The sequence below is a fragment of the Podarcis erhardii genome, assembly GCF_964252035.2.
Source record: "Podarcis erhardii genome assembly, chromosome: 7".
NCBI lineage: Eukaryota > Metazoa > Chordata > Lepidosauria > Squamata > Lacertidae > Podarcis > Podarcis erhardii.
The window spans coordinates 43,902,022-43,916,774 of record NC_138511.1 but is presented as its reverse complement, the minus strand read 5'-3'; the positions used below and the strand labels follow the sequence as shown (position 1 = coordinate 43,916,774).

At 45.9% G+C, this 14,753-nt stretch overlaps 1 protein-coding gene and 3 long non-coding RNA genes across 4 annotated transcripts in view; 2 read left to right on the top strand and 2 right to left on the bottom strand.

Annotated features, from left to right (window-relative positions):
• The window catches only part of LOC309347471, an 83,535-nt gene that overhangs the window by 18,682 nt on the left and 50,100 nt on the right, over positions 1 to 14,753 (top strand). The gene's annotated exons all lie outside the window — the stretch shown is intronic.
• The window catches only part of SLC7A5 (solute carrier family 7 member 5), a 50,657-nt gene continuing 43,509 nt past the window's right edge, over positions 7,606 to 14,753 (bottom strand). The window contains exons 8-10 of the mRNA XM_081872071.1: positions 12,364 to 12,513; positions 11,061 to 11,238; positions 7,606 to 8,515 (exon numbers count right to left, since the gene is read on the bottom strand). Coding sequence (XP_081728197.1) covers positions 8,460 to 8,515; positions 11,061 to 11,238; positions 12,364 to 12,513 — 384 coding nt within the window. The 3' untranslated portion in view covers positions 7,606 to 8,459. The remainder of the gene's footprint in view (positions 8,516 to 11,060; positions 11,239 to 12,363; positions 12,514 to 14,753) is intronic.
• On the top strand, positions 8,849 to 10,942 carry LOC309347472. The gene is made up of 2 exons (XR_014158950.1): positions 8,849 to 9,384; positions 9,415 to 10,942. It is a non-coding gene; the product is annotated as an uncharacterized lncRNA (long non-coding RNA).
• LOC309347473 lies at positions 12,844 to 13,697 on the bottom strand. Its single transcript, XR_014158951.1, has 2 exons — positions 13,606 to 13,697; positions 12,844 to 13,559 (listed from the first exon to the last, which is right to left on the bottom strand). It is a non-coding gene; the product is annotated as an uncharacterized lncRNA (long non-coding RNA).

The following is a 14,753-nucleotide window of genomic DNA, read 5'->3' as shown; positions in this document are numbered from 1 at the left end:
CCACGCCGGTTTCACATGATGAAAAAAAAGTCTCAGGCACAATCTTTTTCTTTCTTTCAATCAACATGGTTTTGAAGCAGCCTCGAGAGTCTGGAGCCCTTTCAGATTACACAGGAACGCTGCTGGGTTTGCCTCTCCACGTGGCACGTAAGAGGCTGCCTTATGCCATCATGCCCTTGGTCCATCAAGTTCAGCATTGCCTCCACTGGCTGCTGCTCCCCGTAAAAATAAATGCAAGATTCCAGTCCTCATGGTTCCGGAGGGCTGATTTAAATAGGAACATAGGGAGCGGCCTTACACAAAAGTTCAGACCCTTGGACCCTGCAGCTCAGCATCATCTTTACTTTCACTCTTGTCTCTACTCTTTATTGACAAATCAAAGATTTTATTTTTATTGTATTTTTTCACATTTTATACTGAAAAATTGGGATGAGGAGGAGATGGCACTCCAGTGTTTCAAGCAAGATCCTTAACCTGGAGATGCTGAACCAAGGAAACTTTTGCATGCTGCATGGACAATCTTGCCTCTGACAAGTGTGCCTGTGGTGCACGTTTTTAAACATCAGTCATATTTTTAGGGACATACCTATTTTTGCTTTTTACAGTGGTACCTCAGGTTAAGTACTTAATTCATTCTGGAGGTCCGTACTTAACCTGAAACTGTTCTTAACCTGAAGCACCACTTTAGCTAATGGGGCCTCCTGCTGCTGCCGCGCCGCCAGAGCACGATTTCTGTTCTCATCCTGAAGCAAAGTTCTTAAGCTGAGGTACTATTTCTGGGTTAGCGGAGTCTGTAACCTGAAGCGTATGTACCCTGACGTGTATGTAACCCGAGGTACCACTGTAGTATGAAGTGCCTGTGGTAATAGGATCCAGTATTTTGATTTGCAGTTACCTTAATGTCCTTGTTTGGAAGCCAAGTCAGCAGCCCCCAAAGGCAAGAGTTGTAACCTTTTGAAAGAGGGTCACAGTAGCTTTGTATATATAGAGATGGAGGATGTGCATGCAAAAAGGTCCTTTCCATCAGCCCTTATGACCCAGCTGCTACCACCCAGTAGCACTGAGAGGAAAGCAGCAGCCAGTCACTTTGCAAGGAAGGTTCTGGGATGGGTGGAGGGAAGAGAAACCTTCCATGATCTTTGCTTTATCAGTAGTTATCCTAGTCCAGCTTGATTCCCCACCGCCCTGGTGGAAAAGTCGCATGGAATATAAATACAAATAATAAACTTAATCAGAAATGCAATACTTGCTTTGTGAAGATATCGGGATTTAAAAATATAAAATAAAGAGGCTCCAAGACAAAAGACCAGCAACAGCAGTGTTATAATTCAGAGCACTTCGTTCAATTTAAAAATCAAACACATTCAAAAGGTAACAGAAATTGTTAATTATGAACAGCAAAAAGAGACCCAAAGGGGATGGGGGGGACACACACACTCAACCAAGAGATTACACATTTTTTTACAAGGTGGAATTGATCGAATTTACTACAGAACTGATAATAAAAGAAGAAGAAGGGAGAACAAACAACACAAATATGGGAACAAAGCTATACCGACAAATGCAAACGTCATAATAAAAACGGCACTTTTTGAATTGAGACACTTAAGATATTTATTATTTAAGCCATTTAAAATCTAGCATAATCATTAAATTAGTAAAAAATACTTTTCTTCAAGAATAACGAAAAAAAACCTTTTAAAGTTAGGTTTACATTTTTCCTACTTTTAAAAAAATAACTATGTTAAAAGAAAAGGGGGGAGATTTGTAAGGGAGTCAATATTATATTCTCGGGGGGGGGGCATAAAGATAACCCCCTTGGCTGAGAGAGCCTCTGTGCAAGGTCCGTGCAATGGATTGGACTTCCCCATGTTGAGGATTAATTAGAAGGGGCAGGGGCAGATAAATTAGTGCTCCTTCCATGCAGAACTGCAGGACAGAGGAGGAAGGGCTTGACCTCCTACTCCGGGGATAGCTCATATAAGATGAATTCTTTGGAGTGGGACACACTTATGAAACGCCATGCGCACAGGGGCTTCATGCTCAAGACAGAAATGTTCTATCTGCACTTACAGGGGTTCCAAACTACATGCGTGGTGCACCCTCACTTCCCAGAACAGGGCAGTCGTCATGCTCTGGTTCAGTCCCAGAGAAGCTGGGCCCTAGCAGCCATATGGACTCCAATAAGGCTAAGCCAGCATGAAGAGCCATTCAGCAGCCTCTTCGCATAATGCGTTTATTAGTCAGGGGCGATGCCAATTTCAAGACCTGGCATGTCTGCAGACTTCTATATAAGGTGAAACTGACATGTAATAAGAGTCATTTTGTGGAGCACAACTCAGCTAGTTATGCACCAAGCGTTCCCACAAGCCTGATGTATTAATATTCTGCTGGCAAGTGATTTTAGTGGGAGTCTTCCTGTTTTTTGAAACCAGAAGCAGCTCTCAACCTACGCCATTCGGGGGCAGCCTATTTTAGACGAGCAGCAACAAAGTGCATTTCACCCACACTGGGAATAAATGGATATAGATTAAAGTCACCCAGCTTTAATCATTCATTTGTTTGTGCCCCTTTAGAAGTCCTTAAAACTTAAGAAGATTACAGCATAATTAACACAGGAGGCATGAAAGAGAGAGCTTTTTGGGGGAAGCCATGACTGGCTTGTGATATCGCTGTGCTTTAAATGTACGGTGGCCTTAGGTAGCATTACTTGATGAAAACAAAAACAAAAAAACCCACAAGAACATCATTAAAAGCAACCAGTGGCTTTAGTCATCAACTTCAGCTCAGCTCTTTTGAGGAAAGTGTTTGGGTACATTCTTTTAATAAAACTTAAGGACCAAAAGAGACATTGCACAATTAGGATGGCTCCACAGTTTGTTAGCCATGTGTTTGATGCCTCGTGTGGAAAGAAAAGGGAGCCTCTTACTCAAGACCTTTCATTAGGAATAATAATTAAAGAAACAAAGTTAACAAACAACAAAACATTTCATTACAAGTCCAGAAACAGCTGTAGTGGTTTGCAAAATAAAATAAAGCACATTATGAGCGTCATTGGAATTATTGTTGTATTCTGCAATAAAAAAGGGGGAGAGGGGTTCAGTCAAACTTAAAAGAGAAATGGTATCCCAGTGGCATTTAATTACTGCTAGGGCAAGTCTTGATCTGTTACCTTCTTTTTAAAATATATACAAATACATATATTTTCAAATTGGGCATCTCTATCTTCTTTCAAGTAAATACTTAAGAAAGATTTTAGCTGCCAACAACAGGAATTGGAATATTTTGGATTCTACTTGCATGTTTGAGAAAGGCAGATGCAAAAACTGAACTGGACTAAAACTAGCACATTTTCTCAAATCTAAATTTCTAAGGAAGCATGAGGAGAAGTAAGAAAACCACAAAAGCATGCTAGTCTGCCTGCAACTTAACAACCTCAGATCTGGCTCCCCTGCATTCTTGGTTTTACACTACATCTTGCTCTCAAAACCAACTTTTCAACAAGGTGCTTGTATTAGGCTCTTGCCCCAGTAGTTAGCAGCATTCATCCAATATATACTTACGATAAACATGCCACAGGTCACAATAAACACTGTAAAAAGGTGACCTGTTCTCCGAAAAGGGTGATCATCCACAGGGCCCTTCATATCTTGTACAATACATGACTTGCCCTATTCATAAAAAGTAACTTCAGTGTCAACTTACTTCCTTGAAGTTCATATTTTGGGGGCGGGGGGATGCAAGCAGTTTGCAGCACAAAGCTCTGAAGACAGACGACGTGTTTGAGAGCTCTAAAAACCATTCACAGCAGTCATGAAGACTTAGAAATGTATCCCTTGGTAATATTCTGAGCCCTCCAGTTATTTGCCTGCCATTCTTGGCACCACAACAGACAACAAAGTCAACCCTCAATTGTCTGCCTGTTCTGCTTTTACAAAACTACTTTGCCTATTTCGAAAGAACAGTTGCCACATTTCAACAACACATACATGTTAACAACAAACAGCAACTGCATTATTCTGATACATGTCTGAAAGGAGAACAACAGGGAAGTTAAGGCCAACTTTTGTGTTGACAGGGTGGGGTGTTCTTAACTGCTAAGAAATGGGGTTCGTTAGGCACTTTTCCCACGGAACCCAACTCTCAAAAAAGATAAAGACACAAATATGCCTAACACTTCTGACAATACAAACATCTTGGTCACCTCTACTTTGGGCTACAAGAGGTAGCTGACCCCAAAGAATTATGGGAGCTCTAAGCTTGTTTGTTGGGGCCGTGGGTGGCGCTGTGGGTTAAGCCACAGAGCCTAGGACTTGCTGATCAGAAGGTTGGCGGTTCGAATCCCCACGATGGGGTGAGCTCCCGTTGCTCGGTCCCTGCTCCTGCCAACCTAGCAGTTCGAAAGCACGTCAGAGTGCAAGTAGATAAATAGGTACCGCTCCGGCGGGAAGGTAAACGGCGTTTCCGTGCGCTGCTCTGGTTCGCCAGAAGCGGCTTAGTCATGCTGGCCACATGACCCGGAAGCTGTACGCCGGCTCCCTCAGCCAATAAAGCGAGATGAGCGCCGCAACCCCAGAGTCGGCCACGACTGGACCTAACGGTCAGGGGTCCCTTTACCTTTTTAAGCTTGTTTGTTAAAGGTGTTGAGAGTTGTTAGGAGACCATGATTGCCCTCACAGGGCTACAAATCCCAGCAGGGGGGATCTACTATGAAACAAATGAAGCTTAAGCTTCATGGCCCCTCCTCATGGAGGGGCCCCAGAAGCAACTTTGATCCATGTTGCTTCAGAGTCAAACAACTCAAACTGATTATTATTATTTTTGTATATATTTTAAGAATCCCAAAGTTTGAGAGTCAGGAGCACAGATGTTGAAACGGTGTGGTGATCTGTCATGGAATAACTCTACTGAAGAAGAGAACAGGGGCTACCCAGACTTTATTGCTGGTTGCGAAGGGGCCCCCATAACAGGTCAAACTTCAAAATGTACCCAAAATGTAGGCTTGCCACTGATTCTCAGAGTGGATAAATACTCGACCCCTCTTTACACAGCTCCGGGAGAGGGGTCTCTTAACAACTCTCAGCACCCACAACAAACTGCAGCTCCCAGAATTCTTTGGCAGAAGCCACAGCTGCTTAAAGCGGTATCATGGTATTTTAAACCTATGGTGTGAATGTGGCCCCACAAGAGGCAGCATCTATGCTCCCTTCACTCTCCCACAAAGATGGTGCCTGTTTTGACGTATACATGTACCACTTAAAGCAGAAGAGGCTAACCCGCGGCCCTTCCAGCATTGCTGGACTAGGACTCCCATCACTCCTGAACCCCTGGGCCTTGCTAGCTGCTGGTGGGAGTTGGAAGCCTGATCATATGAAAACTTAATTAAGTTAACTAAGTTGATCATATGAAAACTTAATTAATTGCTTCAGACTAATTTGATCAACCAATTAATATGTATTTTAATTAGGTGACACCTGGGGGGAGGGGAGATTTCTGCGATGCAAAAACAGGGTCCCCTAACTCATGTTCTCCAGGATTAGGATGACATCATTATTAAAAACAGTTAACTGATGGCTAGAGAATTACATGCATATCATTAATTACTCTAAATGCTTGGTCCTCCTCTAAAAGGTCCCCTTGCACAAAGTGGGTAACCAACAGCAAAACCTGCAGCTTTAGCAGCACTGATACTGGTACATTGTGTCTTGGACATTGTAAATGCCACTATAAAAAGGCAGGCATTTTATTCCTCTTTATGGTGGGCCAAAACCATAAAGCAAGTCTCATCCAAGAGAAGTAATACATTCTTCCTTTTGGTTTCCCATGGAAAGACTTGATTGTTACCCGCCCCCTTGCCTGCTGGTTTAGCTAAGAAAATACAGATTCTCAGCAAAACATTTGCATGGCTCCCCTGCTGGCTTAATATGCCTCTTGGATAGCACAAACTGCTGGGATCATGAGCAGGAGGACAACTGTGCTCATGCCGTGCTTGTGGACTCCCCATGTGGGCATCTGATTGGCCACTGTAAGAAGAGGAGGCGGCTATGTTCCCCCTCCACTGCTGGAGGCAGTACATGCCTCTGAATCCCAGTTGCTGGGAATCGCAAGAGGGGCAAGAGCAGCAGTGCTGTTGCACCCAGGTCCCACTTGCAGGCTTCCCATTGGGGCATCTGGTTGGCCATAGTGAAAACAGGATGCTAGACTAGATGGGCCCCCTTTGGCCTGATCCAGCAGCTAGGCTCTCCTTAAGTCTGTTTGCACTATGAAAGCATGGGGAGGGGAGGGATAATATCTGCTTCAATTGGTGTTAACATTCATGACTCAAATGAATCAATGAAGGAGACTGTAATTTCATGAAAGGAAACTTTGCCAAGAGGAGTTGTGGTCCAACAACACCTGGAGGGCACAGGACTGGGCTACGGTTGCTGTCAAAGCATTCCTGGTAACCCCTCCAAACGATGAATTTCTCAGGGTTCATTTTGGAGTGTGAAAGGCACAACACTGGTTGAGGCCAGCTCATATACAGGCAGCCCGACAGAAAACACAACTGCCATGCCTGAGGTGGAAGGCCTACAGTGCACCCCACTCAGTAGCTGTGCAGTTAAACGGCCCTTTGAAAAGGACAACCCCAACCCTCAAACACCACCACTTCTTTAGGGTTGCCAGTGTGGTGCCCTCTGAATGATGCTGGACTCAACATCTCTCTCCATTGGCTTTGCTGCCTGGGGCTGATAAGAGCTGGAGTCTAACCAAAGCTGGAAGGCAGCTACCCCTGTTGTAAAACATTTGCTACACTCCTCCTATGCCTCAAAAACGGGTCTCTCAGCTGGACCATAACACTGCCCTAGTGTGACTGAACTACTTCCTGTGTTGGCGGATGCTGGAAATTCTGTGGGGCTGGAAGGCGGGACTTCCAGGGGTCAAGTTTAATTCCCAAAGCTTAGCACAGGGAGAGAGGAGAAAACCTTTAAATAAAAATAAGAGGGCTTGCCAGAACAACAGAAGCAAAACATTAACATTGAAATGTACACAAGCAGGTCCCCCTTGCCTGCTTGGTCCCCTAAGACGTGAAGTCATAAGACCACTGCCAGGGGGCAGGGGATGAGATGGCAGCAGACACTCCAAGCTTGACCAGTTACAAAGCCTCCACACAGGCTGAACTAGAGCCAGGCACACAAAACTGCTACAGGCTGCAGCTGCCTACCCACAGCTTCTGCTGTTTGCAAACTTTTGTTCCAAGTCTTCCAGGTTTGGCATCACACGGAACTGTCATCCCCACCCCTTCCCCCTACCAGCCCCAAGAGCAAATGGATGTCAGTGGAGCTTATGACACTCTGTGCAGAAAGAGAAAGCGGCAGGGATTGGCGTAACCGTCGGTGCAGCCAGAAGTCGCCGATTGATCCTGCAGAAGATACCGGGTGAAGGCTAATCATGGAGAGCAAGCTGGATTTCTCCTGTAGCCACCAAAGCTGGCAGCATTTCAATTCTGGCCACAGAGATCGCTGTGCCACATCATCGTGGATTCAGAGGCCCCGGAGGGAGCTTTTAGCTTGGGTGCCCAAGAGGTGTCAACTTAAGAGCCGCCTGGAAGGAACGTCGCAAGGGTGACCATATACAAAATGTTTATTGCAAGTCAAATACAAAGCGGAACTACATGGGAATCTTAAAAGGGAAAAAGGGGAGAAAAATAAAAAGCAGATCCCTAAAAAAAATTATTAACAACAATAATAATTAAAAAAAAAGAAGAAGTCCATGTTGGGGCAGCCAAGTCTTTTTGCGAGTGGAATTAAGTTGATATCTGTGCAAGTCCACAATTTCAGCGTCACAGTTTTCCTTGTTTTTGCCTGTGTGCGTGTCCATCTGTTTTAAGGAGTGTAAAGCTCGGGGTGGGAGGGGCACAGACATTTTTTGCGCCCCAGGAAAACCCTCCTCCGGCAAGAGAATCAGTTGCGTTGGATTCTTTGTCCTTTCTGGACATGTGGAGGGGCAGTTGTGGGCCTGCTGGTGATTCTTGGCAACTCTCGTTTTCCTTCTGCAAAGGAACTCAGGGTGGAGAAACTTAGGCTGCTAATGAAAGAGAGGACCAAGCAAAGGACAGACCGAAGAGTCCAGCCCACAGCTGCACATGTAAACATTGCCATCCTGTTGGCTTCCCTGTTGGTGGGTCTACTGAGGCCTCTTGAGGTTCCCAGCAGAAGCTTCTCTTCCTGGATTAAATTTGCACCTGGGACTCTTTGCCTCCTGCCTCTGGTCAGCTGCCTGGCTTGGGGGGGAGGGAGGGAGGGAGGGAGGAGGGGAGGGGAGGGGAGGGCCATGCAGGCAGCAGGGGTCTAGGGACTTGTCACTGCCAGGCCCCTGGCTTCGAGGTTTGCTTTCTTGCTGAACGAAGAGTCCGACGTACTCGTGGTTTTCAAAATAATATTGTGCGTTGATTTGGACCGAATGCCTTTCCTCTAGTTTTAAGATTCCTGTGGGACAACCTCCATCAGCTTCTGGCACAGGACTGTCGTGGAATCTGTTTTGAGGTAGGGTTGGGGGTGGGGATGGACAAAAAACAAAAATGACCAAGCTGCATTGTGAAATGCTTGGAAACCGTAAACACTGAAGGGTGTTTTAAGGACACTCTAACAAATCGTCGTTCTGCTTATAATCAGCAGGAGTGTGTGGCTCTCTCAAATGTGCACCTGTCCCCTGCCTGATGCATAGTCTAGGTGTCGGTGTGCAGACAAAACCACAATAGGTTTGCTTGGTTGTAAGTGGCTTTGGGTTGCCTTGGACAAGATAAAGCAACCAGCAACATCATCATCATTATTACCATCATTATAATCATCATCATTAATAATAATAATAAAATGTGAAAGGTGGTTTGAGCATTAGATCATGGTGAGTGGTGTGTATGCTCACACCACTTTTGCCTCTGTCGAACAGGGCTTGGAAGTATTTCCCCCCCAGAAAACCTGTAGCACCTGTTCATCCAGAGGGACAAAAGAGAAACATAGCTGCACCCTGAAGAGTGTGAAGCCTCTCTCAAAATGTTCCCCATTCAACTTCTGCCTGCTTCCAGCAAAAGGGCTGAACACTTGGCTTGCACCAACACTTTCTGGCTACAGGGAGATTTTCTTGGGCGGGAAGGTGATAAACAACACAAGGCAGTAAGAGCATTAGCTTTGAATTAAGAGACTTGCAAGATATTCCTTCCATCCGCCCTGGAATATTCCATATGCCTCCCCCCTCCCTGGCCACCCCGCTATTCTCTGGAAGGAAGGAAGGCCTGCAGTGCAGGACTCAATTAATATGCTGATTTGTCACCCAACAGCTTTAAAAATTGGCTTCTCTAAGAGCAGTGACGGATACTTGGAAGAGGAAGAAAGTGTGTGTGTGTGTGTGTGTGTGTGTGTGTGTGTGTGTGTAAAGGGAGAGAGAATCCGAGAGAGGAACCACGGAAAAGCTCTTGCGTTCTCCACCCGAAAGTGCAGCATTAAACCCTTGGCGCTTCTGCTAGTCTGCATTTCTAGGTCAGCCTGTTTGTTGTTGTCGTCTCGAGCCCCCGGAGAGACAGATGGTGGTGTTTAGTTACATGGACACTATCCAGTGAGACTTCTCATGATTCAGCTGTTCAAACAGAACTTTGTTTCTGGGGCTGAAAAAGAAGGAGAGCAGGCCAGGAGCACCAAATGGCCCCCAACACTTGCTCTGTGGAGTGGACATATACAAGCTGGCTGCCCTCAAGTTGCTGTTGTTGTTGTTGTTTAATATATTCTTATATCCCACCTTTCTCTCAACTTGGAATTCAAGATGGCTTGCAGCATTTTTAAAACAACTTCATAAAATGCAAAATAGTGAAGATAAACTAGTTAAAAGCAATAGCTAAAAGACAACAAAGCACTTTTAGAACCAGCATGAAAATATCGATTGCCCAGTGGTCAAAATCATTTGCACCTAGTTTTCAAAGGCCCGTCTGAATAGGAAGGTCTTAGCCTGACAGGAAAGTTAACAAGGAGAGAGACAGACCAACAGGGTAGTCGGAGAAGAGAGAGCTAAGAGAACTGGGACTGGGAGCTGATTTAAGTTGCATTTTAGTTGTGTGAAATAAACCAGATCTTAGGCTTTTCTGCTTATAGGAACAGAGGAAGCTGCCCTCTGTCAAGGCAGACCATTGGTCCACCCAGCTCAAGACCAGGCTCTCTGGGATTTCAATCAGAAGAGGTTTTCCTTGCTCAGCCTGGAGAGACCAGGGACTGAACTGGGGATATTTGGCAGGCAAAGGATGTGGTTGGAGAGTATTCTGCACACCCATGGCACCACCAAGCAAGCACAGGCTCTGGAAATGTGTAAGCATAAGGGAATTTTCTCAGCTGGCATGATGCAACCTACCTGCAGAGTTCAGGCTTCCTGGTTACAAAGACTGGGGTGGGGTTGAGTGTGTGTGGAGGGTTAGGGTTGGAGGATGCAAAGAGGCAATGTAGCAGAAATACTAGTTCCTAGAACCTAGAATTCGAGCTGCCCCCACAAAACCTGACTGGTCTTTCTCAGTCAGACAGAAAAAAAGTGTGCCTGGGGGTAGTATGTCTGTGTTCTTCTTGGTGCTGCTTGGATAAATGCATGAATCTAACCTTCGGAACATTTTGTAAGTAAAGCATTTTAAACTTACTTAACAGTGTGTTGTCTGTTCATTGCAAGAGGAATAGAAAGAGGGGAGCACTTTGCAAGCTGACTGAACAGGATATGCAAAAAGTTTAAAGGTTTACATTTCTATTGCTGCTTGACTTTGTGAATTCAAACTCTGCTACTAGTGACTCTCTCCTGCTGGAGAGTGAGTTTAGTCCCACACTTTGAAACCAAGCATCCAGCTAATTCTTTTGTTATTTATCCCACACAAGCGGGTCAAAAGATAATATATTTTTCTTCCCATACTTTTAACAATTTATTGAAAGGGGATTAACCCCCCCAATCAATTTAATACCATTATGCTGAGATCAAGAGTACGGATTACTGTTCTCGCACCCATTCCTAACCCACACAATGCCGCCATCACCCTGCAAGCCAGGAAAGGGACTCACATATGAGCTGGAGAAGCCACTTTGGTTTGTTTTTCCACCAGACCCCAAAGTAGTAAACGGGGACCCCGCTGAGAATGATGGCAAAGCCAATGCCACACTCCTTTGGGGTCATCCAGAAAGAGACGACAATCAGGAATATGCAGGCCAGGATGAAGAAGACGGGCAAAATGAGGTTCACCTGTACATGGGAAAGGGCCGGGGGGATGGGACACAAAAGAGCAGCAAAATCAGACAATTTCTATACTCAAAGAAAAAAACTCCATTGGCCTGGATTAACCACTCACTGCTTCAGTTTTGTTTAATTCAATTAAAAACCTTTCTAGACCACTTGGAGATCAAGGTGGCACATGTAGTGTCCCCCCACCACCACAACAACCCTGTGAGGTTGGCAGGCTGAGAGGCAGTGACCGGCCCAAGGTCCAATCCAGTGAGCTTCATGGGCAATTGAGGATCGGAACCGTGGTCTCCCAAATCAAACACTCTAACTACCACACCACACTGGCTCCCACACTTCCCCCATTTTACAACCCCCAAGAAGTCCATTTAAAAAATAAAGCTAATTTATTATACGCTAGCATAACAAGAGAGCTTCTCTCCACTTCAACTGTGTAAACTTAAAATTTCTGGTACGTGCTTAAATCCCTTCCAGAAGATTGAGGCAAATCTGCAGGGACCTTTGAAGCAGAAACACAAGCAAGGGAAACAAAATAAAAAAAATCCTTCCAGTAGCACCTTAAAGACCAACTGAGTTAGTTCTAGGGCACCATGGCAGACCAACACGGCTACCTATCTGTAACAAGCAAGGGAAGATCAGCCTGTCCTCAGCTGAATGTAAAACCCCTCTTGCAGCTCCCTACTTGGTTCTGGCCTTGAAGTAATGGCCCAGCTATGCCTTTTCCTCCTCCCCAACTTGCCTCGAGTTCCTTTTTCAGTCTGTAAATCTGAGGGTGAAGCTTCTCACTTTTTAATTGATATGAGTCAGTTTAGGAAACAATAACTGACTGAAAAGCAGGATGGAATTATAGTAAATCAATAAACAGAGCCCACAAAAAGAGCCCTGCTGGATCAAGCCAATGACCCGTCTAGTCCAGCATCCTGTTCTCACAGCGGCCAACCAGATGCCTGTGGGAAACTTGAAAGCGGGACCTGAGCACAACATCAGAAGTCTGCCCAGCTGCGATTCCCAGCACCTGCCTCTGACCGTGGAGGCAGAGCATGGCCATCGTGGCTGGCAGCCATTGACAGCCTTATCCCCCATGATAACTCCCACTCTTCTGCTGCCGCCACCACATCCCTCTCTCACCCTTATAGGCCTCTCCAGCTCTGGCTTCTTGTATCTCAACCACAACATGCCGATGATAGCCAGGGCCACGCAGAGCCAGTTGAAGAAGCTGAAGAAGTTGATGACTGAGAATATGTCGTTGGAGAAGGCGTAGAGCAAAGTCATGATGCACTGCAGATTTGGAAGGGGGGAGTGGGGAGAGGAGAGGAAACAGATCGATAAAATTCAGGAGTGACCCAAATGACAATCATTGCCTTTTAATGCCTGCCCTCCCTTGCAAAAATAAGAATTAATGGAGGACATGGTAGCACAGGTGATTTTGTCATCTGAACGGCAGCCACTAGAAAACACATGTGGCTCTTGAACTTGAGAGTTTTAAACCTTTGAAACGTGTGCAGTGGAGGTAGGCATAGAACCAGCAGACAGAAGCAGGAAATTCAGAGCGCAAGCTCAAACAAGCAAGGCGGCTAGTCCTTCTCAGTTTCCCCCAAAACTTAAAAAAACAAACTAACCTACGACGCCCCTCAGTTCTCCATTAAATGGAAGCCGCTCTCTGGAACAATTTACCAAACCTCAGCCAGGGGTCTACACTCTGATCTCTCAAGCAAAAGATTTGCTCAACACAGTAGTGGCGAGTTGGTCCCCCTCCAGATGTTGCTAGATTGTAGGTCCATCTCACACACACCTCCGCAACCATGAGACATACTGGCTGCTAGGGTGGATGGGGCTTGGAGTTCACAGACCCTCCAAGTGTCCGTATTTCCCAGGGACAGTCCCGGATTTACAAAAGCCGTCCCAGCTTCTGATTTGATCCCAGAATGTCCTGCTTTTCCTTAGGATGTTCTGATATTCATTGGAGAAATGTTGGAGAGTATGGAGTTATCCAACCACCATCTGAAGGCAGCCCTGTATTGGGAAGGGTTTTTTAATGTTTAATGTTTTATTATGTTTTTATGTGTGTTGGAAGCTGCCCAGAGTGGCTGAGGCAACCCAGTCTGATGGGTGGGGTATTATTATTATTATTATTATTATTATTATTATTAGGGACGCCCCTATTTTCATCAGAGAAATGTTGGAGGGTATGAGCCCAGTGACATCCGCAGAGCTACAGATGTTTCCTATCCATGGCTTAATCGCACACACACCCTTCCTGAGTGGTGAGTGGGAAGCCATCTCTGATGGACCAGAGTGTCACCCTCTCCGAAAATTGCCGCAGCCTTCTGCATTGTCAGGGGAAAGTGAATTCTATCTAGATACGCCCACCCACCCCCCACCCTGGTCAAAACTGAGTGCATTTCAGCAGGGTGATCCAATCCAGTGTCCGTGACTGCTGTCCACACCACGCTCCCCACTGCCAGGCCAAATCCACTGGTGTTGATGACAATGCACTGCTGTTCTCAAGAGAAGCAGCTGGCTTAAGCTGGGTGAGAACAGCTTTGCTGTCCTTGTCACCACAGGCTCTGGCATGAGGATCCTGGCACACTTTCAGCCTGTGCCGCAGGGAGTTCTTCGAGCAGCAAGAGGCAGCCAGGAATGCTGCAGAGTGCCCCCCCCCCCCCGCCAAAGCTGGAAAGCTGGGACCTCTCTTCTGCTTTCTCTCTCTCTCTCTCTCTCTCTCTCTCTCTCTTTCTCTCACTCTCTCTCAAAGAGAGTGAGGCAGCTGTCTGCGTTGCCTCCCCTGGCTCCAACAGTGCCTTATCCACTGCTGCGTCCCCCAAAGCTATAAAGAACAGTCCATGAGGAAACGAGAATGCAAGAGCAGCCCTGCTCCATCTGACCAAAGGCTCATCTATCATAGCACCCGGCTTCTCTGTGTGGAAGCTGGCAAGTGGGGGACAAAGCCACCCCTCTCTGACAGACTACTTCTGCTGCTGCTGCCGCTCCCCAGCAGCTGGTATTCTGTGACAAAACCTCCAGCTAGAGAGGCAATGTGGCAGAGCATCTGTCTTGCAACCAGAGGGTTCCAGGTTCAATCCCTGGCATCTTCAGGTAGGGTTGGGGGGGACTCCTGCCTAAAATCCTGGAGAGACACTGATATCAGATGCCCTTTTAAAATGTGTTGGGGGGGAGGGATGGTTGGGTTGCTCTTGTTTTTGTTTTTATTACATATTTTGTGTTTTTATATTGTGATTTTATGCTGTGAACCTCTGAGATCTGCAGGTATAGGGTGGTATATATATTTAAATAATAGTAGCAGTAGCGGTAATAATAATAACAACCACCACCACCACCACCACCACCACCAAACAGAGCAAGATGGACCAAATATGAGTTGGTATAAGGAAGCTTCCTATGTTCCTAAAGAAGCAGCATATTTAGCCATAATGACAGATAGCCACTGCCCATGAATTTGCTCAATCCACTTTTAAAAGTCATCTCAAAATTCCTGCAGGAGTGAACAAGCCCCAAAC